The sequence below is a fragment of the Macaca nemestrina genome, chromosome 7 (genome assembly GCF_043159975.1).
Source record: "Macaca nemestrina isolate mMacNem1 chromosome 7, mMacNem.hap1, whole genome shotgun sequence".
In the NCBI taxonomy this organism is placed as follows: domain Eukaryota; kingdom Metazoa; phylum Chordata; class Mammalia; order Primates; family Cercopithecidae; genus Macaca; species Macaca nemestrina.
Window position 1 is genome coordinate 101,655,807 of NC_092131.1, and position 26,598 is coordinate 101,682,404.

Consider the following 26,598-nt stretch of genomic DNA (forward strand, 5'->3'; position numbering starts at 1 on the left):
TTATATTGTTTACGTGAGCTCATTTAAGTCCTTTGAAGAAGACATAAATATCCCATCGTTATTGTCATCATGGCCCTCCAGGGTGCCCCCCTCTCCAGACCTGAGCCCATCCCAATGAAGTCTCAGCCTTGGCCAGCCTCCCCACTCCTCTAACTGGGCAGGAGGCTCCTGAGTGTGCCATGTTGGTATCATTCCTGCTCTGTCCATTGCGCTCGGCCCACCCACCTTGGCTGTCCAGGCCGATGTCCATGACGCCATGCTTGACCTTCATGTGCCGGCTCAGGTTGCCCTTGAGATTAAACTTGCTGGAGCAGTAGGGGCACTTGAAGGGCTTGCTGCCCGCGTGCAGGTGCATGTGACCCAGCAGGTTGTACATGCGGTTGAAGGACTTCCCGCACACCTAGAACACATCAACCCGGTGTCCTGAGCCTGTGGGGAACCTGCTTTCCCTGGACCCCAGCCCACTCCCACCTCTATGGCCAGGCCGGAATCCTATTTTTTTTTTTTTTTTTTTTGAGACAGACTCTCACTGTTGCAGTGGCGTGATCTTGGCTCACTGCAACTTCTGCCTCCTGGGTTCAAGTGATTCTCCTGCCTTAGCCTCCTGAGTAGCTGGTTTTACAGGCATGTGCCACCATGCCCAGCTAATTTTTTGTATTTTTAGTAGAGAAGGGGATTCACTACGTTGGCCAGGCTGGTCTCGAACTCCGTACCTCGAATGATCCACCCACCTCAGCCTCCCAAAATGCTGAGATTACAGGCATGCGCCACCATGCCCGGCCCAGAATCCTGTCCTTTATGGACAGTTCTCTCTTTATGCTTTTCCATGTGACCCCAGACACCCGAGAGACAGGGACACAAGCCATCCATTGCAGGTCATTGCTCCTGTGGGTCTGCCCCACTTTCTCTGAGCTGGAGTTATCAGAAACCCAGGGCTTGGATCTCTAGCAGCACTAAGCCCCCAGGATGGGGTCCTTTCTCTGTGGCTGCGCCATGACCTTCACCCCCTCCCCAGCTCTCATAAAAACCCAACTTCAGCAGCTTTCAGGATCTGAATCCTCACCTGCCCTCCCAACCCCCAAAGCCCAGGCTAAGTTTCACCCAGCCGGGGCTCCTCTTGCCCACACTGGCCAGGCCAGCGCTTGGTGGGCCACAGCTGCTGCAGGCATGCTGATTCCAGGCCACCCTTGGGGAGGTCCCAGCCCTGGGGCCTGACGGCCTGGTACCTTGCATTTGAATGGCTTCACGGGCGAGTGTACAATCATGTGGGTCTTGAGGGTCTGCTTCTGCACAAAGGTCTTGAAGCAGATGTGGCACTGGTAGGGCCGGACGCTGGTGTGGATCAGCATGTGCCGCTTCATGTTTGCCTGTAGGGTGAACTCCCGGCCACACACCTCGCACTTGAACTCCTTCACGCCCTGTGGGGTGAGGGGTGATGGTCAGGGCCACCCAATGGCCACACCCTCTGGCAGTGACCCTCGGTGGGGAGCCGGGTAGGTGCAGGGCCATAGCATCACAAAGGCACAGTTACTGGGAAATGTCTCTTTTTGAGGGTATTCCAAAATAGGTAACACTTGTTTAAAACCACCAAAGAATGTTGGGGCAGGGCCACTTACTCCAGGAAGCCTTTCAGTAATAGACAGAAACAGGCTGTGCCTTACTGTAACGATTCAGATACCTGCTGTCTCCTGCCCCCAGGGTGGATGTGTACATAAGGTCTGTACTAGTGCACTAAGGCAAATGCGTGCTCATTCATTCATTCAATTCATTCAACAACCATTTACCGGGCACCTGCCCCAAGCCAGTACCACACTAGGTGGCAGGGGCCTGTGGTCAAGAAGACACGGGGTCTGCCTGCTGTCTGTGGACTGTTTCATCAGATCAAGGACGTGTGTATGTGTTTTTATCTTCCGTGCTGTCTCTTGGTGGCCTTTTTGGTTCACAGACCCTTTTGATAATATGATTGAAGCTATGGACACCCCCCAAAAATGGCACTTAGGTCTGTGTAGAATTTCAAAGGGTCTTAAACTCCTAGAGCCTATCCACTGACCTCTTGAAAGTGTTTTCCTAACTTCCATGGTGATAACAGCCACCTGTAGTTCTGTCCAACATACAGCCTTACAGGCCGCTCCCTGGAGGGTCTAATTTGTGGGGCCTGGGATGGGCCCAGGAATTTTTATTCTCAACAGGGCCCCCAGATGATTCTTATCATTGATGGACTTTGGGCTATTCACCCCCAGCAGACATGGATTCCAGGGGAAAACCCACTGGTTTGGACTGTGAACATGCTTTTCTATGGTTTGGAGGTCACTCCCAGAGCAGGACAGGGTGTTGTGTGCAAAGGGGTCCAATTTATTATCCATGAAGGAAAGTTAGGATAAAAGCTGGGAGCTGGGCTGGGCACGGTAGCTCACACCTGTAATCCCAGCATTTTGGGAGGCTGAGGCAAGAGGATCACCTGAGGCCAGGAATTCAAGACCAGTGTGGATAACACGGCAAGACCCTATCTCTAAAATTTGAAAAAGGCCAAGTATGGTGGCTCATGCCTGTAATCCTAGCACTTTGGGAGGCTGAGGCGGGCAGATCACAAGGTCAGGAGTTCGAGACCAGGCTGGCCAACATGGTAAAACCCCATCTCTACTAAAAATACAAAAATTAGCCGAGTGTAGTATACACCTGTAATCCCAGCGTCTCAGGAGGCTGAGACAGAAGAATTGCTTAAACCCAGGAGGCAGAGGTTGCAGTGAGCCGAGACCACGCCACTGCACTCCAGCTTGGGTGACAGAGTAAGACTGTCTCAAAAAAAAAAAAAAAAAGTAAAAATAAATAAATAAAAATTTATGGGAGTGTTTTTCTTTTTGATGAGTAAGTAATTTAGTAGGAACCCAATGGGACATGTGTCTGTGGTCACAGCTGCTGTCTTAACTGCTTGTTTGGTATAAAACTTTGTATTATAACTTAACAGTTCCCGTGTCTATGTCTCTTAGCAGCAGGGACTTGTGTTGTATACCCTCTTGACACACTGCAGATGTGTATGACCACCAGGGGGCCCTGCCATTCAGGAGTTTATTTTATAAAACACATGATGTGCACATTGTACAAATTTAGGCTGATAATAGGGACATTTTCAGTTTTATTAGCCTTTGGATTTTGCTTTCAGCTTTTCTTCACAGTATTAACACTCTATGGACTTGGGACTTTTTTTTTTTTTTTTTTTTTTTTTTTTGAGACAGTCTTGCTTTTGTTGCCCAGGCTAGAGTGCAGTGGCATGATCTTGGCTCCCTGCAACCTCTGCCCCCTGGGTTCAAGCAATTGTCCTGCCTCAGCCTCCCGTGTAGCTGGGACTACAAGCGCCCACCACCACGCCTGGCTAATTTTTGTATTTTTAGTAGAGATGGGGTTTTGCCATGTTGGCCAGGCTGGCCTCCAACTCCTGACTTTGTGATCTGCCCACCTCGGCCTCCTAAAGTGCTGAGATTAAAGGCGTGAGCCACTGCGCCAGGCCCTAGACTTGGGATCTTTAAGTCCCCTAGTAGAGGAGAAAGATGGCAAATGTATAGCACATGTGCTGTCACCCTGCACAATCACTCCTTGTAGACATTAACAATCAATCATAAGGTTTTATTGCCAGGCCTAGATTCAGTTTCAGAGTCCTTTTCTCTTTTTGGAGACAGCCTTGCTGTTGCCCAGGCTGGAGTGCAGTGGTACAATCACAGCTCACTGCAGCCTTGACCTCCTGGACTCAAGCGATCCTCCTGCTTCAGTCTCATGTATAGCTGGACCACAGGTGTGCGCCACCATGCCTGGCTAATTTATTTATTTATTATTACTATTTTTTTTTTTTGAATAGAGTCTCACTGTGTCACCTGGGCTGGAGCACAGGGGTACAATCTCAACTCACTGGAATCTTTGCCTCCTGGGTTCAAGCAATTATTGTGCCTCAGCCTCCCTAGTAGCTGGGACTACAGGTGTACACCACCACACCCAGCTATTTTTTTAAAAATATTTTTAGTAGAGCCAGGGTTTCACTATGTTGGCCAGGCTGGTCTCAAACTACCGGGCTCAAGTGATTCTCCTGCCTCAGCCTCCCAAAGTGTTGGGATTACAGGTATGAGCCATTGCATTCGGCCCAGAATCCTTCTTTTTTTTTCTTTTAAAGTCTTGCTATGTTGTCCAGGCTAGAGAGCAGTGGCTATTAATAGGAGCAATCATAGCCTCAAACTCCCAGGTTTGAGCAAACCTCCCACCCCAGCCTCCTGAGTAGCTGGGACTACAGGTGTGCAGCACCATGCCTGGCTAGACTCCTTCTTGACATCACATTTTAGGCAGCTACTACCAGTTGACTGGAGGAGCCTCTGCAATGAAATCTACAAATTGCTGGTTTCTAGGCCTGGCCGGGTGTTAACAGCTCCCCGACTCCCTGTAGTGTCTACTGTGAGAGACAGGGTCACATATTTGACCGGGAGTATCACTCATAGGCCACTGTTATGGGGAGAGGAAGCTCCATGTACATTCAGCTTTGAAGGGTAAAGTTGGTGGGATTTTGGTGGAAACCATGGGGCAGCCAAGTACCAGAGTGGGATTGTGGGACCCGAGGGGCCTCATTCCACCTACCTGGATATGAGGGCCTCTCAGAGGAGGTGATGTTGGCTGAAAAGTGGGGAGACTAGTGGCTGAAGGCAGGGAATGGAGAGCAGGGGAGTATGGGTTAAGGCTGGGTTTAGGGACATGGTAGATTAGAAAGTGCTGCTCAATTTTCTGCCCTCCCGAGCCACTGTTTATAGTTTAGCCATATTCTAGAACGACTTGTACTTTTCCGTAACAAATATTTTTCCTTACATCTTCTCTGCTTTGAAAATTAAATATATTTAGCCTGTTCCTAAAGGGAAGTCACAGGTTTTGATTCGCTTTTGTAATGACAAGGAACAAAGGACACCCTCTGTACTTCTGACCACTGAGCTAGGACGCCTCCCTGTTGCATCCTGGCCTTTCTCTGGCCTCTGTCCTCCCATCTAGAAGATAGGGAGGGTAGGCTATTTCAGTGATTTTCAAACTGTGTTCCTTGGGTCTTGCAGGGGTTCCATAAACATTTCATTTAAAAACTTTTTTTTTTTTGAGACAAGGTCTCAGTCTGGTTGCCCAGGCTGAAGTGCAGTGCCGTGATTTCAGCTCACTGCAACCTCAGCCTCTCAGGCTCAGGTGATCCTCCCACCTTAGCCTCCCAAGTCGCTGGGACTACAGGTAGTGGCACATAACGTTTAAATTTTTTTTTTTTTTTTTTTGAGATGGAGTTTCGCTCCTGTTGCCCAGGCTGGAGTGCAATGGTGCAATCTCGGCTGACTGCAACCTCTGCCTCCTGGGTTCAAGTGATTCTCCTGCCTCAGCCTCCCAAGTAGCTGGGATTACAGGCATCCGCCACCACACCCAGCTAATTTTTGTATTTTTAGTAGAGATAGGGTTTCACCACATCGGCCAGGCTGGTCTTGAACTTCTGACCTCAGGTGATCTGCCCACCTTGGCCTCCCAAAGTGCTGGGATTATAGGCATGAGCCATCATGCCCAGCCTTGTTTAAATTTTTTTGTAGCAATGGGGTCTCATTATTTTGCCCAGGCTGATCTCAAACTCCAAGACTAAGCAATCTGCCTGCCTCGGCCTCCAAAGTGCTGGGATTACAGGCGTGAGCCACTGTGCCCGGCCAAATACGTTTTTGAATGCGTAAAGCTTTACTACTTAAAAAATTAATTTCAATTATATAGCATTTCTTTCTAATACTCATCAAAATAAGTATGTAATGATAAAACTAGGAGACCACCTAAATGGTCCCATCTGGGACTCCGGAAAGTACTGGATGAAAAATTGGCAGGAGGGGCAGGCAGATCCCCAGGCCCTGGGGATGGCCTTACCTTGTGGGTGAGGGAGTGCTGCTTGAGGTGGTGGATCTGGCTGAACTCCATGCCGCATTCAGTGCACACGAAGGGCCGCACGTTCTGGTGCTTGAGCATGTGGTTCTGCAACTGGCTGCGGTAGTGGAAGGACTTGTCACACTCGAGGCACTGGTAGAGGGTGGGGCCCTGATGAGAGGCCAGGTGGCGCTTGAGCTGGGTCAGGGTGGAGAAGTCCAGGCCGCACTCGACGCAGACGTGGCAGCGGCCACTCTCGTGCTTCACTTCGTGGGCCTTGAGCTCGCTGGGGTAGGCGAAACCGCGGCCACAGAAGTGGCAGCTGTAGGGCTTGACCTCCGAGTGCAGCAGCATGTGGCGCTTGAGGTGGCTGGTCTGCGTGAAGGCCTTGTGGCATACCTGGCACTTGTGGGGCCGGGTGCCCTGGTGCGTCAGCAGGTGCGTCTGCAGGTGGCTGGGCTGCTTGAAGAGCTTGCTGCAGTGTGGGCACGAGTGTGGCTTGATGCCGTTGTGGCCCAGGATGTGCGTCACCAGGTTGTACTTGGACGTGTAGGACTTCTCGCACATGCGGCACTGCCAGCGCTTCTGGCGGTCGCCCGCCTCCACCAGGTAGGAGTCGTCGATCTGCACGTTGATGTCCAGCCGATCCAGCTGGGCCTTCTTGTGGCGTTCCACGGTCGAACCCGCCACGTCAGCCTCGAACTCGCCGGCCTCCTGCCACACGAAGCCCTGTTCCGGCTTGACAGGTTCCGGGGACTCCATGCTGGGGGCCTCGGGGTCACTCAGCGGGGCCAGGTGGGGTGGCTCGAACCCACACTCTGTGGGCAAGGCCTCTGGCCCAGGCAGCGCCATGCTGGGCTCGGGGAAGCCATCCCGGGCCGGGGCCGGGGCCGGGAAGTGAGGGTCATACGAGGCCACGTCCAGCTCCGGTCTCGGGGTTCGGGGCAGATGCCGGAGCGTCCGGGGCTTGCGGCTGAAGGCGCTGAGGTCAATCATCTTGACGGCGCTGCTTTGCACCAGGGCCTCGCAGCCGCCACTGGCTGCCTCGGGGGGGGCTTCTGCTGGCCCTGCTTCCTTGTCGTCACCCGGCACAGAAACCTCATAGACCTCTTGCTCCTCCTCCTCCACCTTCTCAAACTTGACCTTGGGCACCAGCCGCACAGGTGGCCGCGTCTTCCGCCGGGTGTGCTTCTCGAAGGCTGCCTCCACCTCCAGCACCTCCTCCTCTGCCGGCTCCTCCAAGGCCCTCCCGTTGCAGGCCAGCTGGTAGACCTCGGGGCCTGGTGGCCCGGGCTCTCCCATGGCTGCTCCAGAAAGCTCGGGCCCCAGGTCCGGGTAGAAGGCCTCAGCGCTTATGGTAGCTCCAAAGAGCTCATTTTCGGAGACCAGGCCAAGCACGGCAGCCTGAGCCAAGGACAGCACCACCACAGCGTCCGTCTGTGTCCCTGAGTCCATGAAGCCCTCCATCCCGCGACGGCTAGCTAGGAGGGCATCGCTGTGGGCGGAGAAGGGAAAGTTAATATTGCTGGCTCACTGCTGCATGGACAGACAACAGACATAGCACGGACTAGAGCTTGGCTGATTTTGGGTGTGTCTGACCCTGATGTCTTTTCTACTCCTGCCTTGGGAACAGTGCACACTTGTAATTTCAGGGAGCAATGATTCCCGCTGTGTATCTGACCGTCTCCTCCAGCTCCCTGGGGGATCCTGGGTAAGCTCTGCCCCCTTGCTGGCCTCAGTCTTCCCATCTGTACAACAGGGAGGTGGGATTTCCTCAGTGGTTCTCAAATTGTGTTCTACAGGTCCTTCAAGAATTCCTTAAAAAGGCCCGGCATGGTGGCTCACATCTGTAGTCTCAGCACTTTGGGAGGCTGAGGTGGGCGGATCACCTGAGGTCAGGAGTTCGAGACCAGCCTGGCCAACATGGTGAAATCCCGTCTCTACTAAAACTACAAAATTAGCTGGGCGTGGTGGCGGGCGCCTGTAATCCCAGCTATAGGAGGCTGAGGCAGGAGAATCGTGTGAACCTGGGAGGTGGAGGTTGCAAGTCAGCCGAGATTGCGCCACTGCACTCCAACCTGGGCAGGAAAGTAAGACTCTTTGTCTCAAAAGAAAAAAAAAAAATCCTTAAAAATTGTATTCAAAAATGCAAAAAATAAAGATTCTACTATTTAAAAACTGATTTTAAAAGGCCCACCTACTCAAATGTAGTATGCGCTACATTCTAACACATTCAGTAGCCCCACTGGCTTTGTTGCCAAAGTAATTAATTTGCACAGACCTTGGGACTGTGCGGTGAGGTGTTAACTGTCATTATTTGTAATGACTCGGCTGTATGAATGAGAATGTATGACAAAAAGACACAACATAAAAAAATAAATTAGGTGCTGAGGCTGATCTCAAACACTGGCTATCACTTGTCAGCCCCGATGCTAAACATATGCATCTATCACAACTGGTTGTTGTTTTTCTTCATTAACTAAATGTTATACATTTAAATATCTAAATTTATACTGATCAAAATATCACTTTTATCTGATTTATACATTGAAGTTTCATGTCAGATCTGATTTGAAAGAAGGGCTCCTTGACAGCTAACATGTTTGAGACCACTATCTGAATTGAATGCTCAAACAGGATCCCAGGTTCACATTCATAGTCTCTCATCTAACAGGTTTTTTTTTTTCTTTTTGATTAGAGATAGGGTCTTGCTCTGTTGCCCAGGCTACTGTGACACAATCATGGCTCACTGCAGCCTCAACCTCCAGCACTGAAATGATCCTCCTGCCTCAGCCCCTCGAAATGCTAGGATTACAGACATGAGCCACTGTACCTGCCCCTAACATGATCTTCTGAATAGTGCCAATGTGCCCACCTGCCCAGGTACAAACCCCCAGCACAGCAGCCTCTTCCCTCGCTGGGGGCTCCAGCCACATATGGAGGCACCTGCTCCGTGAGCCCTCTGTGGAGCCCGGTCTTTGCACCCATGGGTCTTCCCACCTGGGGCAGCCTTTTCCCAACCCCATTGACCCCTGCTCCTCCCACCAGCCTCCGAGGCATGGCTCGAGGTCCACCTGCTCCTGGGGCCTTCCTGGCTCTCCCGGCCTGCCCTCGTGCCCTCTCCAGGCTTCCAAGGACTGCAGCACGCCAGGCAGTGTGCCCACAGGGGGTGGCGGCCTCCTCCTGGGTCTATACCCCTTGCCCTGGTTCAACACCTGGCACATCAGAGGAGGGGGGATGGCATTACTGGGGTGACTGTCACCTGCTCTGCTCTCAGGGCTCCCAACCGACCAACTACCAGCTTCTCCCAGGGCTAACAGTCAGGCACACGGTCAGCAGCCCTTCCTTAGGAAACCGGCTCCGGGCAAGGCGTCCCCCTCCCCCCAGCGCCCAGTGGAGCTTCCCTTTCCTGAGGACGGCTAAAAATACCCCAGACAGGAATTTAGCCTTCTTGAAACGGACACCAAAGATTAAACTATCAAGCTTAGAGTGAGGCTCTCGTGGAAGGGATCAGATAGAAGGAAACCTTGGCCTAGGGGTCAGGGTGCATCTGAAATAGGCTGGAGGGGCTAACCCTGCTTCCAAACCACCACACCCCACCCCAATGTCCAGCTGCTGGGAAATGCAGTCAGCGAGGACCTGGAGTCCCAGCTCAGTCACTTGAAAGTGACTAAGCAAAGTCACAGCAGTGGCTCAGTTTCCCCATCTGAAAAACAGGGATGAAAACACTCACCCATGGAAAGGTTGTGAGAGCCCAGGGTCCTAACACAAGTGAAGCAGCTTGGTTCTTTATAAAGCCCTAACCAACTGTAAAGAATCACTATTGGCCGGAGCATGGTGGCTCACACCTGTAATCCCAGCACTTCGGGAGACTGAGGTGGACGGATCACTTGAGGTCAGGAGTTCGAGACCAGCCTGGCCAATATGGTGAAACCCCATCTCTACTAAAAATACAAAAATTAGCCGGGCGTAGTGGCAAGTGCCTATAATCCCAGCTGCTTGGGAGTCTGAGGCAGGAGAATCACTTGAACCCAGGAGGCGGAGGTTGGAGCGAGCAGAGATCACGCCATTGCATTCCAGCCTGGGCGTCACAGCAAGACTCTGTCTCAAAGGAAACAAACAAACAAACAAACAAAAAACCCATTATTATCTGCCCAGATCTCTGGGAGAAGCCTTTTCTGAAAAAAGTCACAGAGCCAAGAGATGTTTCCATTCTTGGGCCCCAAATTCAGCAAAGCTTAAGTGATTCTGAGGACAACCGCTAGAGACTGAGAACTCATTCATTCATTTATACAATAAATAGCTGCTAAATCCCTGCTATGGGTTAGGGCTTGTGCTTGGAGACAGCAAGGTGAATGAGGTAGGGTCCTGCCCCTCGGGGCCCACCACAGCCACCCCCAGTGCCCTCCAGCCACTGTCAGGTTTGTAGAGCACGCTGAGGAATGTGGCTGCCTCCTGTCACTGCGGTCTGACACAGCACCCAGCGGCAACCCTCCTGTCTGTTGTGGGGTTTGGGCAAATGATGTGTTCAGCAGTTTTTGTAAACTTCCCCAAAGGCAGGACCAGCAAGGAGGAACTGAGCATCAATGGCCAAGCCAGTGCTTCCCCCTTGGCCCTGGATGCTGAGTTCAATCTAGGCCCTGCTGTCTACTAGCCATGTGACATCAGGTGATTCTCATCTCTATGGGGGGGAAAAGGCTCCTGACTCATGGGACAGTGAGATGAGAATGGCAGTGTCGTTAGTTCCCTTTCCTCTCCTTTCCCCTGCAGCCTAATACCAGGCATCAGCCCCCTCCTGCCAACCTCAAGGGTGCGGGCACAAGGAAACAGTTAACACTGCTTTAGAGGCGAGGAGAGGGCAAAAACGTCAGCCAATGAACTGCCCATGGGAGCTGAAGTGTGGTTCCCTACAGCAAGGGTAACCATGGAACTGACCATCTACACTGGGACCCCTTCTACAAGGAGCCATTCCTTAAAGTCACACCAGGACACCAGAAGCAAACCCCTTCCCATATGAACAGGTAGTTTGGACTTGAGAAGGTGCGTCTGTCTCAGGAGCCTGTGCTTGGCTGTAGAAAGGGACTAACCCGGAGTCCTTGCTCTTGAGGGTTTGTGCCCAAGTGGGGGCAGGAGAGCGGCACAGAGAGCTGCCAACAACTGACGACGAACACCACGGAAGAGCTACAGCTTCTCATTACAGAGACTCACCAGGTCCCCAGTGAGTCATTTAATACTAGAAACAACCCGGGGGGCAGGGGTAGGGTAGTGCGCTCCCCACCTCATGCCCCAGGAAACCCAGGCTTGAGTAACATACTCCCGAGTGCCTCATCAATGAAGGGAGAGCTGGGTCTGCAGCCAGGCCCGTCTAGCCCCACAGCGGGTCCCATCTGTGCTCCTGCAGCTATGCACCTGCGGAGGTCACATCTGAGCCCAGCTCCTCAGTTCTCAGGAGCTGTCCTGGGTCACTACAGGCCAGCAGGGGCACATAGGCAAGACCTGGGCAAACTGCATCATGAAGCCTCGGGCTCCTTCCTGGCTGGCTGGTCCAGGGCCTCAGCCGGTTGGGGGAACTGGGGTCTCTCCTTCTACTAGAAGTCTTCATTGAGCCACCGCCCACCTGGGCAGTTGGCCCCATGCTTTCTTTTACACTGGCCTGGACACTTGGTTGAGTAGAACACCCACCACCCTGTAATGCTCACTTTGTGGGGCTTATGGGGGCAGGCCCTGTCCATGTTGTCTTGTTCACTGGGGACGCCAGGCAGGCTCTGTGTGCGTGCGTGCGTGTATGCAGAAGGGGCTCTGCTGAGGAGGGAATCTAATTTACCTGTGTTTCGCATGTGTGTTCTGCCTGCCTATCACACACGGAAATGAGGAGTGGGGAGCCCCGGTATCGCTCTGTTCTTCCTCCTCCTGGGCCAGCATTGTGGCTCGTGTCTCCTCACCCGCTCTGGTTCCATCTCCCGGGCTAAACCCTTCTGTTTATGTCCTGGCACGGGGCCATCCACGGCAGGAAGAGAGCCTGCCAGGTGTGTGTCACCTGTGTGCCAGGGCTGCCTCCCCACCCACCCCAAGGCCCCTCTGTCATCTGCCTGGGGCCCTACTGTGGCCCCTCCCTTCTTAGAGCAGGGCCTCTTCCACCACTTGTGCGGAGGACTCAGAACAAAAGCTCCCCCCAGGTCCAGGAGAAAGGGGAGCTCAGACTGCCCCAGGCTGGCGAGATGAGGGGCGTCCACTGGCTGGGATGTGGCGTGGCCTCCCACCAGGATGGCCTTGGTCCCCAGGGTGGGGAGAAAGTCAATGTGAAAGGCGGGGAAATAGAGACGCAGATGAGCTGCCTGATTGTAGTTGTGCTGGGAGTGGGGGAAGGGAGGCCATATCAGAGAGAGAGAGAGAAAGGGAGAGGGAGAGAAGAAATGAAGAGACAGGGAAGGGGGAGCAGAGGAGGAGCCTGAGTGAGGGGGAGGGAGAGAGAATGAGGCTGTGGAGGCCAAGAAACAAAGGCGGGAGGGGGAGGGGCGTGCAGTGACACCGGAAGCCCAGGACTGCCCTATTTCCCAGGGCTGGGCACCTCCACCTCCCAGGCCTGAGGGCCAGGCCAGCCCCTGGGGAGGGAACAAACACTCATCGTCTGGGGGCCAGCAGGGGACCTTCCCCACCCAAGCAGGGACACAGGCTCCTCAGAGCTCTGGAATCTCTCACTGTGACTTCTATGGCTTTGCCCCATGGGTCATGTAAAGGCTGGGCAAGTCACCTGGCTCCTCCACGTGTCTGTTTCCTGATCTGTAGAATGGGCACAAGAGCCTACTTGGAACGCGGAGGCGGGCAAACTACTGACCTACTTGCCGGTTGCCAGGGTCCCTTCCCCAAGCTGTGACAGCACCTCATCTCATCCCACACTGCTTACAACAGTGCTCCTTTCCTCTCATGGGGACCCCATCACACCCCTGCTCTAGGAGCAGGGGAGGATCGGGTGGGATCAGGGTGGCTGCTGTCCCTTAGGACACAGATCTCAGGGCAGAGAGTAGGTGAAGACACCCAAAACCTGGTCTGGCACGACAGGAGCCATTTTGAAGGAAGAACCAACAGGACCTCATGGCCACCTGGATACTCTGGCTAATTCCCACCACTAGGGAGATCTCAAACACCAACTGAAGGGTGGGTGCAGCGGCTCACACCTGTAATCCCAGCACTTTGGGAGGCCAAGGCAGGCGGACCACTTGAGCTCAGGAGTTTGTGACCAGCCTGGGTAACATGATGAGCTCTCGTCTCTACAAAAAAAAAAAAAAAGCAAAAATTAGCTAAGCATGGTGGCATGCCTGTAGCCCTAGATATTCAGGAGGCTGAGGCAGGAGAATCACTTGAGCCCGGGAAGCGGAGGTTGCAGTGGGCTGAGATCGTGCCATTGCACTCCAGCCTGGGTGACTGGAGTGAAACCCTGTCTCAAAAAACAAAACAAAAAAAAGTATAGAAATAAAAAACAAACAAACAAAACAACCAACAGACAGAGGTCTGGGGCTTCTGCCAGGCCAGGCTTGGGACATCACCAAGCACCCCTGATCAATGTAATTTGGAATAGTCATCAGTGAGCCCATACTCCCTGACACAGCCTCAGCAGTGCCTTGAACTTATGCTGGAAGGACAGGTTTGCCTGTTGGCTCCCTCATCTTGGCCTTGAATTACCAGGTTGTTCAGAGTCTGCAGTCTCCAGCCCTGCAGCTGAACCTCTGACTTTTTATTTATTTATTTATTTATTTATTTATTTATTTATTTATTTAAGACAGAGTCTCACTCTGTTGCCCAGGCTGGAGTGCAGTGGCGTGATATTGGATCGCTGCAACCTCTGCCTCCTGGGTTCAAGCAATTCTCCTGCCTCAGCCTCTAAAGTAGCTGGGATTACAGGTGCCCACGACCATGCCCGGCTAATTTTTTTATATTTTTAATAGAGACAAGGTTTTGCCATGTTGGCCAGGCTGGTCTCGAACTCCTGACCTCAGGTGATCCACCCGCCTCGGCCTCCCAAAGTGCTGGGATTACAGGCGTGAGCTACCACGCCCGGCCTGACTTTTTATTTTTTTAAGAGATGGGTCTTCCTCTGTTGTCCAGGCTGGAGTGCAGTGGTGCCATCATAGCTCACTGCAGCCTCAAACTTCTGGGATCAGGCGATCCTCCCGCCTCAGCCTCCCAAGTAGGTGGGACTAAAGGCATATGACACCACACCTGTCTAATTTTACATTGTTTTTGTAGAGGTGGAGTCTTGCTAAGTTGCCCAGGCTGGTCTTGAACTTCTGGGGTCAAGTGATCTTCTCACCTTGGCCTCCCAAAGTGCTGGGATGACAGGCATAAGCCACTGTGCCAGGCTTGAGCCACTGATTTAATGCACATTTACTAAGCACCTATTAGGTGCTTGCTTGTGGGTACATAGAAGGGGCAAATTAAAGTTCTCACCCTTGGGGAGTTGACTTGTATGAGATCAGTCCACATGAAGCACCAGGATCTCTGGGAGGTGGGGGCTGCAGTATGGGGTTGGAGTGGGGACAGGACTGAGGGCTGGGTCCCATGGAGGCAGTTCAGGACCCAACAGAGCAAGAGCAGGGAGGGGACTCCTGACCCTGGGTCTGGCATTCAAGTCCTCCAGGATGTGACTCTGGGCTTTTTGCCCCTCGGAGTCCAGGGCCCTGGGGCTGAAGGGGCTGAAGAGGCTGAAGCTGGAGTGGGTGGGACAGGTAACCAGGTGGGAGGAGAAGAGGAAGTTCCAGGCCTGTACACAGCTGTGAAAAACATGCATGGGATTTCACCGCCTAAGGAAACCAGCCTCTTGGTTTCCCCTGTTGTCCTCCTCGCAGGAGGCTTCAAGGGAAACTCTGCTCGCATGCGCAGAAGGGAAGAGGAAGCGAGAGCTGGGAGGCCTGTGCACACCTCGGGGCCCCTTGCCACAGTCTCACTTCTGCCCAGCCCACAGGCCTCAGGAGCCAGGGGCCCAGGGAGCTGCTGCCCGCACAGGGGAGGGGCAGAGGAAGCTCCAGAGTCTCTTCCTCCTGGGATCCTGTCTCTGCCTTGCTTCCCCTTTCTCTATGGACAGATTCACTGAGCCCCGCCTCTGGTGGCTGGGACCCTGACACAGGGCCACCAACCCACAAACCACCGTGATGCGCACCGTGCCCAGCCCTGTTAACACATAAGGAAACTGAGACCCAGGGAGGGGAAGGGAATGGTCCAAGGTCACACAGTGAGACAGTGAGGGAGCAAGGACTAGAATGCAGGTCTCCAGCCCTGCATCCCCCACAGCCTTTTGGTAGGTGGGATGCACTGCCCATGCCTTCATTTGCTGCCCAAGATGGCTCCCAGGCAGGCTCCATGGCCCCTCTGCCCCCAACTCACCGATGTTCCCTACCTCGGGGCCCCTGCACAGGCTGATTGCCCTGCCAGGACTGCCCTTCCCTTGAACTGGGTGAATTTCCCATCATCTTTGAGGATTTAGTGCAGGCACTGCCTCCCTTGAAGTACATGAGGGCAGGATGAGGACCCTTCTCCCAGCCTGAGATCATCACTGTGATGGTAAATCTTATGCGTCATCTTGGCTAAGCTATGGTGCCCGGCTGTGTGCTTGGCTAAGCTAGATGTTGCTATGAAGGTATCTTGTAGATGTGACCCACATTTACGATTGGTTGACTTTAAGAAAAGCAGGTGACCCTCCATAATGTGGGTGGGCATCAAACAATCAGTTGAAAGCCTTAAGGGCAAACACTGAGGTTTCCCAGAGAAAGAATTCTGCCTTGACATATGAATCTTGCCTGAGTTTCCAGCCCCCGGGTATGCCCTGCAGATTTTGGACTTGCCAGCCCCCACAATCACAGGAGCCAATTCCTTAAAAGAGACCTCTCTGTGTGTATATATATATATATGTGTGTGTGTGTGTGTGTGTGTGTGTGTGTATACATATACACACACATATAGATAGTATCTCCTACTGGTCCTATTTCTCTCTAGAACCCTGACTGATACGATCACACTGTGGATCATCTCCCCCCACAGCCAGGCCACCCCTATAGGACAGTGACTGCAGAGGAACAGAGGGGGCCCAGCGGGGGAGTGTCTCTAGAGAAAGACACCAGGGTACAGAAAAGGGAAGAGAAGGAAGCTGACAGTCACCAAGGGACCAGGATTGAATGCCGTAAGTGAAATGGAGAGGGAAATCCTTGCCTGAGAGTTCTACCAAGGCTTTGCTCTTCTCTGTGCACTTCACTCCCAGGACAGTCCTGCCTCCTCATTGGGGTAGTCTCCAGGCAGCATAGGGAAGGGCCTCTCCAAATTAATTAGCAAGAACAGACACACTCTCAGTGACCTGACCTTGTCTGGTGAATCAAGCCAGAAGGCCCTCCCCACCCCAGGTACCTTCTTCCTTGCCTTCCCCTAATGGCAGAGTCTCCAGGAGCTCAGGCCCAGGAGCTCTGAGTGCTTTCTCACCTGACGCCCTCCCAGGAGAGAGAGCCCCTCCTACAGGGCCTGCTCTGACAATGGTAGCTCTCTTGATCCATCCCCCAGGCCCAGGTGCACCTACACCTGACCTGGGAGCCACTCCTCTGCTTCTATAAGCTGAGGGCTGAGGTGGGCCTGACTGCCACAGGGTGGCCCCTGTGTGAGGATCTCCCTCCTCTAAGAGGTCACAGTGACCCTAAAACCCAAGGAAATGAGGAGTGGGGGCCCCACGGCAAGGCCTGAACTATTTTGATGTGACTTCTCAGACACAAACTCTTGTGAAGACAGAGACCCTGGGTCCACAGAGTTCCAGAACTGGTATTGTTTGATTAGAACGCCAATACCGGGGTCTCACTCTAGACCAGTTAAACCAGAATCTCTGGGTTCAGGGCCTGGACACAGGATTTTCTAGAGGCTTCTCAAGTGATTCTGATTCTCCAAATCATTATTATTATTATTTAGTCTTGCTCTGTCACCCAGGCTGGAGTGCAGTGGCATGATCTCAGCTCACTGCAACCTCCACCTTCTGGGTTCAAGTGATTCTCGTGCCTCAGCCTCCCGAGTAGCTGGGACTACAGGAGTGCGCCACCACGCCTGGCTAATTTTTGGATTTTTTAGTAGAGACGGTGTTTCGGCATGTTACCCAGGCTGGTCTCAAACTCCTGGGCTCAAGTGATCTACCCAGCTTGGCCTCCCAAAGTGCTGGGATTACAGGCGTGAGCCACCGTGCCCGGCCTCTTGAAATTAATTAGCAAGAGTTGACGCATACTCTCAGTGACCTGGCCTTGCCTGGTGAATCAAGCGGGAGGCCCCTCCCCACACCAGGTGCCTTCTTCCTCACCTTCCCCTGATGGCAGCTGCCCCACTTCCACCCCTGGCATAGCATAGCATACCTCCAAGCATAGCATACCCCCATCATCTAGGGCAGTTCATACAGAAGTTGGGCCCAGACCTATGGCCTGGCCCTCCCCATCCCCTGAAAGAACTTGAGCCAAACTTTCCTCTCTTGGAAACATGGCTCTGCATTAAGCCTCAGTCGTCCATCAGCCACAGGAGCAGATGGGCAAAGAACACACAAAGGAGCGCCATGGGGTAGAGTGAGGCCAAAACGCGAAGGGGCAGAGAGCCTGGGCAAGTGGTGGTGGCGGAGTGGGTGTCTGAGGAGAGCCCAAGGGAACGCTGATCCCAGAAGGCACCTGGATTCCAGATGGTGCCCAGCCCCTGCTCCTAGCCTGGGGGACCCTCGCTGGAAATCAACCCCCGTTAGCCCTGAGGTGAGTTGGGTGGGCCTCTGGTTCTTATAGAAATGAGCCTGCCTAAACTAACAGGGCGTCTGCTGCACAAATTACTGTGGGCAAATGCTGAGCTGCCTGCAGAGCTGCATAAAAAGCCCATGGTAGCTTTTCTTTGATGCTAAGTACAGGAGTAATGCGCCGCCTGTGATCTGAAGACACCAGGATCCCAGAAGTCATGGGCCTGATCCTCCCACCTCGAAGCTCACATGCCCAGTAAATGCATGCGTGTTTCTTTACAGCAAGGGAGGGACGCTTGGCTCTCCCATGGCAGGATGGTGGCCTTGCTGAAGACCCTTTGCTTCAGCCACTTTGGCTGTGGGTCTTAGAATCTTCACCGGCAGGGCTGAAAGGAACTTTGGGGACTCTCCTGTCCAATGCCATCATTTTACAGGTATGGAAACAAAGACCCCAAGGCCCCTACCCCTCAGTGAGGACTAATCTGGAGCTCTAGATTTTTTTTTTTTTTTTTTTTTTTTTTTTGAGACTGAGTTTTGCTCTCGTTGCCTGGGCTGGAGTGCAATGGTGTGATCTCGGCTCACCACAACCTCTGCCTTCCGGATTCAATCGATTCTCCTGCCTCAGCCTCCAGAGTAGCTGGGATTACAGGCATGAGCCACCACGGCCAGCTAGTTGTTTTTGTATTTTTCGTAGAGACAGGGTTTCTCCATGTTGGTCAGGCTGGTCTCAAACTCCTGACCTCCGGAGATCCACCCACCTCGGCCTCCCAAACTGCTGGGATTATAGGCGTGAGCCACTGTGCCTGGCCGTTTTTTTTTTTTTTTTTTTTTTAGACGGAGCCTTGCTCTGTTGCCCAGGCTGGAATGTAGTGGTGTGATCTTGGCCCACTGCAACCTCCAGTAGCAGAGCGATTCTCCTGCCTCAGCCTCCCACGTAGCTAGGATTACAGGTGTGCACCACCATGCCTGGCTAATTTTTGTATTTTTTTAGTAGAGATGGGGTTTCACCGTGTTTCCCAGGCTGGTCTTGAACTTCTGACCTCCGGTGATCTGCCTGCCTCGGCCTCCCAAAGTGCTGGGATTACAGGCATGAGCCACCATGCGTCTGGAGCTCTTGACTCCTTGTGTTTCCTTCCATCCATGTCAAACATGAGGGTCACCCCCCAACTCAGGCTCTCCCACCAGGGTGTTTCCCTTCTACTGTCTGGAGGCCGTGAAGGTGTGCACAGGAGATTGTATGGGGCAAGGAATTTCCACCATTCAACCCACCTGAAGGAAATGTTTTGAGCTCTCAAGAGTTCTGCCACGTAGCTGTCTCTTGCCCTAGGATGCTAATAGTCAGTCAAAAGAGAGAAGACTGAAGCAAGCCCTGTGCTTGTACCAATCAGTCACGACATCCCACCTGCTCTACATCCCAGTCACCTCCCATTGCTCTTGCAATCAAGCCAAACATCTCACCAAAGGCCTCCAGAACTTGCCTGGTTGGTCCCTGCCTCCATGACAAGTCCACAGCGTGCTGTCCCCTCCCTCCATGTGAAGCCACACGGACTTCATCCATGTTCTTTAATAGACCTCGCCTGCACACGACCTCTTCACACATGCTGTCCCCTACCTGGAATGCTCTTCCTCATTCGTCTCCCTTCAGCTTTCAGCCCAGGTATCACTTCCTCAGGAAGCTTGCCCTGACCCCGTGCCCCACCCTGACCAGGTCTAGACCCCAGGTCCTGAGCAGTCTCAAGTTTCATACTTTTCCTTCCTGGACCTTATTGTAACTTTTAATCATTTGTTAATGATTTATTTATTTATAGAATTACTTGCCTAACAGCTACCATCCCAGTTAGATTCTGACATCCCAGTTAGATTACACTCTCCAAGGGCAGAGACCTTGCCTGTTTGCGCACTACTGCATCCCTAGCAGAGTACACAGATAGAATAAATTGTTGCCCTTTTGAGAACACCCATATTCAAGGGCAAAGAAAAAAGAGGCCCCTTGCTAAGCCCAGCTTTGGACAGCAGCCAGATAGACCCTGCCCACCTCTTTTCCCTGAGCTTTAGGGCCAGTTCCTGTTCCGAGGGGGAGGGACAGCAGGCCTCATGTTTCCAGAGGGCTCCACATCTTTCCTCCAAGTCCGGAAGCAAAGAAGCACATCTGTTCCCCAAACAAGTACACTATCCTGGACCCGGAGACCACCAGCTTTATGTAACGGGAAAAACAGACACAACTTCAGCTCACAAGTTCAAGGGGACAAAGATAAGGATCAAAGGAAGTAACAATAGGACCATTCACTGGGCTTGAACTTCATCAGGGCCTGGGATGAAAGCACACCATTTCTAGCCTTTGGGGCAGTCCTCTGGGATGGGGCGTACCATTTCCACTATACAGACGTGGAAACTGAGGCAGTCCCCCGCAGGCAGGATAGAGCAGGCCCAGGGCCGAGACCCAGCCCTCTCTACCTCAGCTGTCAGGGATGGGCTTTCTGGGTCTTGTCTTCCTCCCCTGCCAACCTGTTTTCCCACACCGGGGCCTAATTCACACCTGGGAGCCCCTCACGGCTTCCCTTCCTCCTCACCAAGCCTTGCCTCAGACCCCTCCTGCACCAAACCCTCCGCCTTCTCCATCCCATCTTCCTCTCCCTCCATTCCTCCCCTCCTTCGGTTTCCGTGGCAACCCCATCCTCCGCTCCGCCACTCGGTCCTGCCTTCCCATCTCATCTCTTTCTTCCCTCTTTCATCTCTCCCCTCATCGCAGTGTACAGTCCAAATCCCCCTCTGTCCTCTGCCTCTGCTCTCTCGCTCCCTTTTACTCTCCTTTTATCTCCTTCAATGTTCTCTTGTTATCTCAGGGTGACATTTATTTATCTCTTGCTTAAAAATAAAAAAGAAAAGAAGGAAGAAAGGAGGGAAAAAGAAACCCCATTCCATCAGCCAGGGCTTCTCCAGATCAGTCCTGGCCTTCTCTCTCTCGGTCATCTCTAAGGGTCAGACTCCCCATGGGGGCCAGGAGAGGGGAGACAAACCCCAGAATGGACCCCTGCCTGCCACAGGGAAGCTTCTCTATTCACCTCACCTAGGGAGGGGAGGAAGAAAACACACGGGTGGGAAGTATGTGTTGGGGGAGCTCCCTAGGAAGAGGCATCCCAGAGAGTCTGGCCCTGCTTCCCTGAGTTCAGGACAGGGGAGAAGCCAGCACCCCCTCAGGATGAAGCAAGGGCAGGATCTAGAACAGGGGGTGGCCAGGTGCAGAAATCCCCCATGACCAGCCCCAGGCAGGAATTCACTGCTGACTGGCGCAGTGGCTCACAACTATAATCCCAACACTTTGGGAGGCCAAGGCGGGAGGATCACTTGAGCTCAGGAGTTCGAGACCACCCTGGGCAACATTGTGAAACCCCATCTCTACAAAATATTAACAGGCCATATGGCACGTGCTTGTAGTAACAGCTACTCGGGGGGCTGACTGGGAGGATGGCTTAAGTCTGGGAGGTCAAGGTTGCAGTTCACTGCTGTCCAGGGAAACCCAACCATTCACCGCCCCATGCTGCCTCTTCAGGCCCTACCTTGCATTGTGTGAGTGAGACACAGGGCCTGGCCCCAGGGTGAGGCACCCAACAAATGCTCAGGGTGCGCAGCTCCCTCACTCCAAACAGGATGGTGAGGTTCACCAATTCTCCACAATTCACTCTTCTATGTTCCTAAATTGCCTCTGAGTAAAGGAAGCAAAATTCATGGGCTTTCCCACCCATGTCTCTGTGCCCCAAGTTTAAGGCAGAATGAAAGGTTGCCAGCTCTTTCTAATTTCTTTTCAGGGATCATTTACTGAGCTCATATTATGGACCAGGCACAAGAGACAGGCTGTCCCAGGGAGATGGACATTTTATTTTATTTTATTTTTATGATTATTATCTTTAGAGGCAGAGTCTCTCTCTGTTGCCCAGGCTGGAGTGCAGTGGCACAATCTCAGCTCACTGCAACCTCCGCCTCCCTGGTTCAAGCGATTCCCCTGCCTCAGCCTCCTGAGTAGCTAGAATTACAGGCATGCGCCACCACACTTGGCTAGTTTTTTTGTATTTTTAGTAGAGATGAGGTTTCACTATGTTGGCCAGGCTGGTCTCGAACTCCTGACCTCAGATGATAAGCCCACCTCAGCCTCCCAAAGTGCTGGGATTACAGGCGTGAGTCACCGAACCCAGCCCAAGATAGACATTTTAATTTTCATTTTACAGATGAGCAAACTGAGGCTTAGAGAAGCTATGATTTGTCTAAGTCACAGAGCCAGTAAAAGATAAAAGTAGGATTGGAGCCAATTATAATCACATTCTTCCCCATTTACTCCTCTTCTTCCTGTGTTCTTGGGAGGAGTGAGGTCATATCACTCCAAGTCCTCCTTAGCTCAGCCTCCTCCTGGCTTCTCTATTGCTGTGTTTAATCTCGAGTGATCAGAAATGACAGGAGAAACAAAGATCCGGGAATGGAGACTGACTGCAGAAAATGAGGCAAACCGATTATGGTTGTGGCCCCAGCATCTCAAAATGACCAAGAGAAGAGATCCCCTGCGAGAAAAAAATGTCACATGGGGATAAAGAAAGGGGCCCTAGGTCTTCAGGAGCCCTCGAGCTGTGTGAGTGTCTGGCTGCAGGTGAGAAGTATTGCTGCGCCAGGGATCAGGCCAGGGAGGAGGGTATGGTATTGGTAGTCCTCCACTAAAAGGCTGGCTCAGCACCTCCTGGACCCCAAGAGCAGGGTCTGAGGAGGGGGAGATGAGAAGCAGCAGAGGTGAGGAGGAAACGGGGAAGGACGGCCCCTTCCTCTGCAGATGGTAGGAGGGAGGGGTACATGGTTCTCAGCCCAGCAGACCTGTCCTCCACCCCCAGCTCTGCCACTTAGGAGCTGTACACCCTCAGGCAAGTGTCTCAACCTCCTCCCTGGGATTTGGTTTCTTTGTCTGTATAGTGACAGGAGAAGGGTCTAATCACTGTGCCCTTCCTTTCAGCCTGGAGTTGTGCCTATTGAGATCATTTTTATACAGCACGTAATATTGACAACAAAACCTATTTACAGAGGAGGAAACCAGGGCACAGGAGTTGAGCGATTCACCCACGGTCACCGGGTACACCAGAAAATAAGTGGAGTTGGGTCTAACTTAAATGCCTCTGCTTTTATTAATTAATTAATTTATTATTATTATTATTATTATTATTTTGAGACAAAGTCTCACTCTGTTGCCAAGGCTGGAGTGCAGTGGTGCCATCTCAGCTCACTGCAACCTCTGCCTCCCTGGTTCAAGCGATTCTCCTGCCTCAGCCTCCCAAATAATTGGGATTACAGGCACGCGTCACCACACCCAGCTAATTTTTGTATTTTTAGTAGAGGCGGGGTTTTGCCATGTTGGCCAGGCTGGTCTTGAACTCCTGACCTCAGGTGATCCGCCCACCTCAGCCTCTCAAAGTGCTGGGATTACAGGTGTGAACCACCACTCCTAGTCTGCCTGTGCTTTTAAGATAAAGGGCATAAAGGAAATGACGTGTTTCATAAGGGCTGGTGTATAGTAAGGACCCAGTTACTGGGAGTGACTGCTAATTTTTTTTTTTTTTGAGACGGAGTCTGGCTGAGTCGCCCAGGCTGGAGTGCAGTAGTGCCATCTTGGCTCACTGCAACCTCTGCCTCCGAGGTTCAAGAGATTCTCCTGCTTCAGCCTCCCAAGTAGCTGGGACTACAGGTGTGTATCACCACACCCGGCTAATTTTTGTATTTTTAGTAGAGATGGGGTTTCACCATGTTGGCCAGGTTGGTCTCCAATTCCTGACCTCAAGTGATCTCCCCACCTCGGCCTTCCAAAGTGCTGGGATTACAGGCATGAGCCACGGTGCCCTGGCCTGTGCGACTGCTATTATTATTGTTCCGATCATCCAGCCAGGCTGGTGCTGGGTGCTGGTGAGGCACAAAGATCCCCAGTCTCAGGACCTCACAATTTGGCTAGAGACAAGATTAAGAACCACAAAGTAGTAGTGGAAAGTATCAGATAGGAAATAGCAGTAAATAAATGTGCTTTAAAAAAAAAAAAAAAAAACAAATTTAAGGGATCAGGAATGTTCTTCCATATAAATGGGCACGTTAGGAGGCGATAAACTCAGGGCATGGGCCACAGAGTCAGAATGCAGTTTGGCCCCATCACTCACACCTTGGTCTGTGTGTGCCTCAGTCTCCTCTTCTGTGGCATGAGATAATGGTTCTCACTTCCTGGAGTTGTTAGGGGGTTTATTTATTTATTTATTTATTTATTTTTAATTTTTTTTATTTTATTTTATTTATTTTATTTTTTTTTTTTTGACGCGGAGTCTTGCTCTGTGCCCCAGGCTGGAGTGCAGTGGCGCAATCTCGGCTCACTGCAAGCTCCGCTCCCCCGGGTTCACGCCATTCTCCTGTCTCAGCCTCCCGAGTAGCTGGGACTACAGGCGCCCGCCACCTCGCCCGGCTAATTTTCTTGTATTTTTAGTAGAGACGGGGTTTCACCGTGTTAGCCAGGATGGTCTCGATCTCCTGACCTCATGATCCGCCCGTCTCGGCCTCCCAAAGTGCTGGGATTACAGGCTTGAGCCACCGCGCCCGGCCTAGGGGGTTTAACTGAGCCCATTAGACAAATGAGTATGATCTGTGGTGTTTATTACCGAAAGGTTGGGTGGAGGGGTACGGGGAGGTCTAGAGAAGGGAGAAGCTGGTTAGGAAGACCCCTTCCCCCGTAGACCCAGCCAGAGAGGAGGGCCTGCCCAGGCTGGAAGCACGGGATGGAGAAAGGAAGGGAAAGCGGACAGAAGCGCAGGAGGTAGGGAAGGTGCTGAGGTCTGAGGGCAGGCGAAGAGTATGGCCTGGGCACAAGCCCTCTCCATTCTCACAGCAGCGTTATGACTCCTCCCTGGGCCTCCATGCCAGCAGAGCCCCTGGCAGTGGCTGCCTCCCGAAGCCACTACTGTAATCAACATTTATTTTGCAGTCACCCACACACCCAGCTCGAGTACGGATTTATGCCAGGAGGAGTAAAGAATGCCTCTCTCATTCACGTAATGCCTTCATGTATCTCCTGAGGGGAGGGACGGCTGGTGCAGCATATCAGCTGATAGTGTACACACGCAGACATCAGACACATGCGGCCGTCCACACAGGCTCTCACCAGAGGAAGGCAGGAGTGGCGCACAAAGCCATGCCTTCCTCAGTCACCTGACAACGATACTTTCATGCAGTGAGCCGAGGGGTAGGACCTATGCAAGGGGTGGAAGCTCGGGTACCCACACTTGACCCTGCAGTCGAGCTGGAGGGAGATGCACGCCTCAGATAAGAGGTTCAGAGAAGGCAGGAGCCACATGATGGGCATCCCAGCCAGGAGCTCCTGGGTCTGCACATTACCAGGAGCTCACAGAGGAGGCGGCCAAGGCAGCCTGTTGGCTGCAGGGTAGAGGAGAGGCGGGAGGAGAACCAGAGGACAGTGGGGCCTGGGAAGGAGAGACAGAAGAGGGTCTCGAGGGCAGGACCATGGATGTCAGTGGGGAGGGTACCCAACGTGGTCGGCTCAGCCCAGAGCAGGAACTAGTTTCCTCTCAATCTGGATCACAGAGGATGACCTGTAGGAGCTTGGAAGCCCTATCTGCAGGGTGGTGGGCTCTGGGCCATGTGTCCCAGATGCTGGAATTCAAATGCATGTGTGACCCAAGGGCGAAAGTGACTTTAGCAGAGGAGATGATAATAAAACTAGCAAATGCCTGGCCGTGACTAGTAGTGTGAGGGTTTCCGTCCCCTCTGCCTGGGGTGCGACTGCCTGTGGGGTTGAGGCCCCTTGGGGCAGGCCATGGAGGCAGGGTGGGGCCCCTCAGCAATGGGAAGCTCTAGAATTGGCATGGCCACCTCTTTGCTGTACTGTGTTGGGCAAGTTGCTTCATCTCTCAGGGCCTCTGTTTTCTCAACTGTAAAATGGGAGTAACAGCTGCCTTCCCCACAGGATGGGGAAGAAGATTCAATAAGATAATGCAAGGGGATACACCTGGAGCTGGGGGCTGGCTTCTGATAAATGGTCAGTTTTAGCTTTTACACCACAATATATGTACACATACAATATGAGTCACCCAGGGCCTCTCAATATGTGGCGTGTTCTCACTATCACTAAAAATATCTAAACCCCATGAAGGAGTTGGGAAAGGATGAACACTTGGAAAAAGTAATGAAATCAGGTGTGAGGAAGGACAGAGATGCTGGGAATGGACCCGGTCCCACGGAAGGTTCTAGCTCAAGTCCATTGTCCACATGGGAGCCCCTGGATTGCCAGGAAATGGGCAGTCTCAACCCCAGTGCCTGTGGGGCTGTGAGGGTCCCTTGGGCTCCACCTGAGGAGGACGCTGGAGAGGTGGGAAGGCATCTTCTGTGGGCCTCTAGAAGTCTCATCACAGATGCTACCTCTTTTCTGAAATTTTACAACTCATCCAGGTAGCTCAGAAGACCGCATTCCTAAATGAAGTACAAGATCCAACTCTCCTCATCAGAGTGTAGATAACCTCTTTCTGGGATCACACTCCTGCCAGCTGGAATGACCCACTCCTCAGCAAACAAACGCAGCTCAGATGGGTCACAGAGGAAGGGCCAGGTCCAAGAATGGGACCCCCACCCCGCCCCGTGCTAGCCCCAACCCCTGAAACCAAAACGCCCAGAAGCTTCTTGTGTGAAGCCCACACACACTCGTGTGTGTACAGCCAGGAGACAAGAGTCACCCTCCTCCCTGTGCTGACACAAGGACAGGCTGGGCTGTGTCCTGGCTCTGAAGTACTCAGGGCCTGCCCCTGGGAGCCTTGGTGGGTTCCCTCCTTCAAATGCCCCCAGCTCTGGGTGCCAAAGTGAAGAAGGAAACACAAGATCTTCTGGGACTCCGAAAGACAGGCTTGGCAAGAGAATGAACAGGCCTGCTCACACAGCCACAGCCCTCTACAGTT

General features: G+C 52.7%; 1 protein-coding gene across 7 annotated transcripts in view; it reads right to left on the reverse strand.

Moving 5' to 3' along the window:
- Positions 1-26,598, reverse strand: part of LOC105488314 (zinc finger protein 710) — an 80,979-nt gene that overhangs the window by 6,950 nt on the left and 47,431 nt on the right. For 3 of the 7 annotated variants that reach the window (XM_011752238.3, XM_011752237.3, XM_071100681.1), the window contains exons 2-4: positions 5,905-7,396; positions 1,227-1,418; positions 226-400 (exon numbers count right to left, since the gene is read on the reverse strand). In XM_011752238.3, the coding sequence (XP_011750540.2) occupies positions 226-400; positions 1,227-1,418; positions 5,905-7,368 (1,831 nt within the window). In that variant the 5' untranslated portion in view covers positions 7,369-7,396. Of the gene's footprint in view, positions 1-225; positions 401-1,226; positions 1,419-5,904; positions 7,397-9,634; positions 11,971-13,076; positions 15,797-18,898; positions 23,902-26,598 lie in introns of those variants that run through there. The other 4 variants (XM_011752234.3, XM_011752236.3, XM_011752233.3 and 1 more) reach the window with 4 other exon arrangements.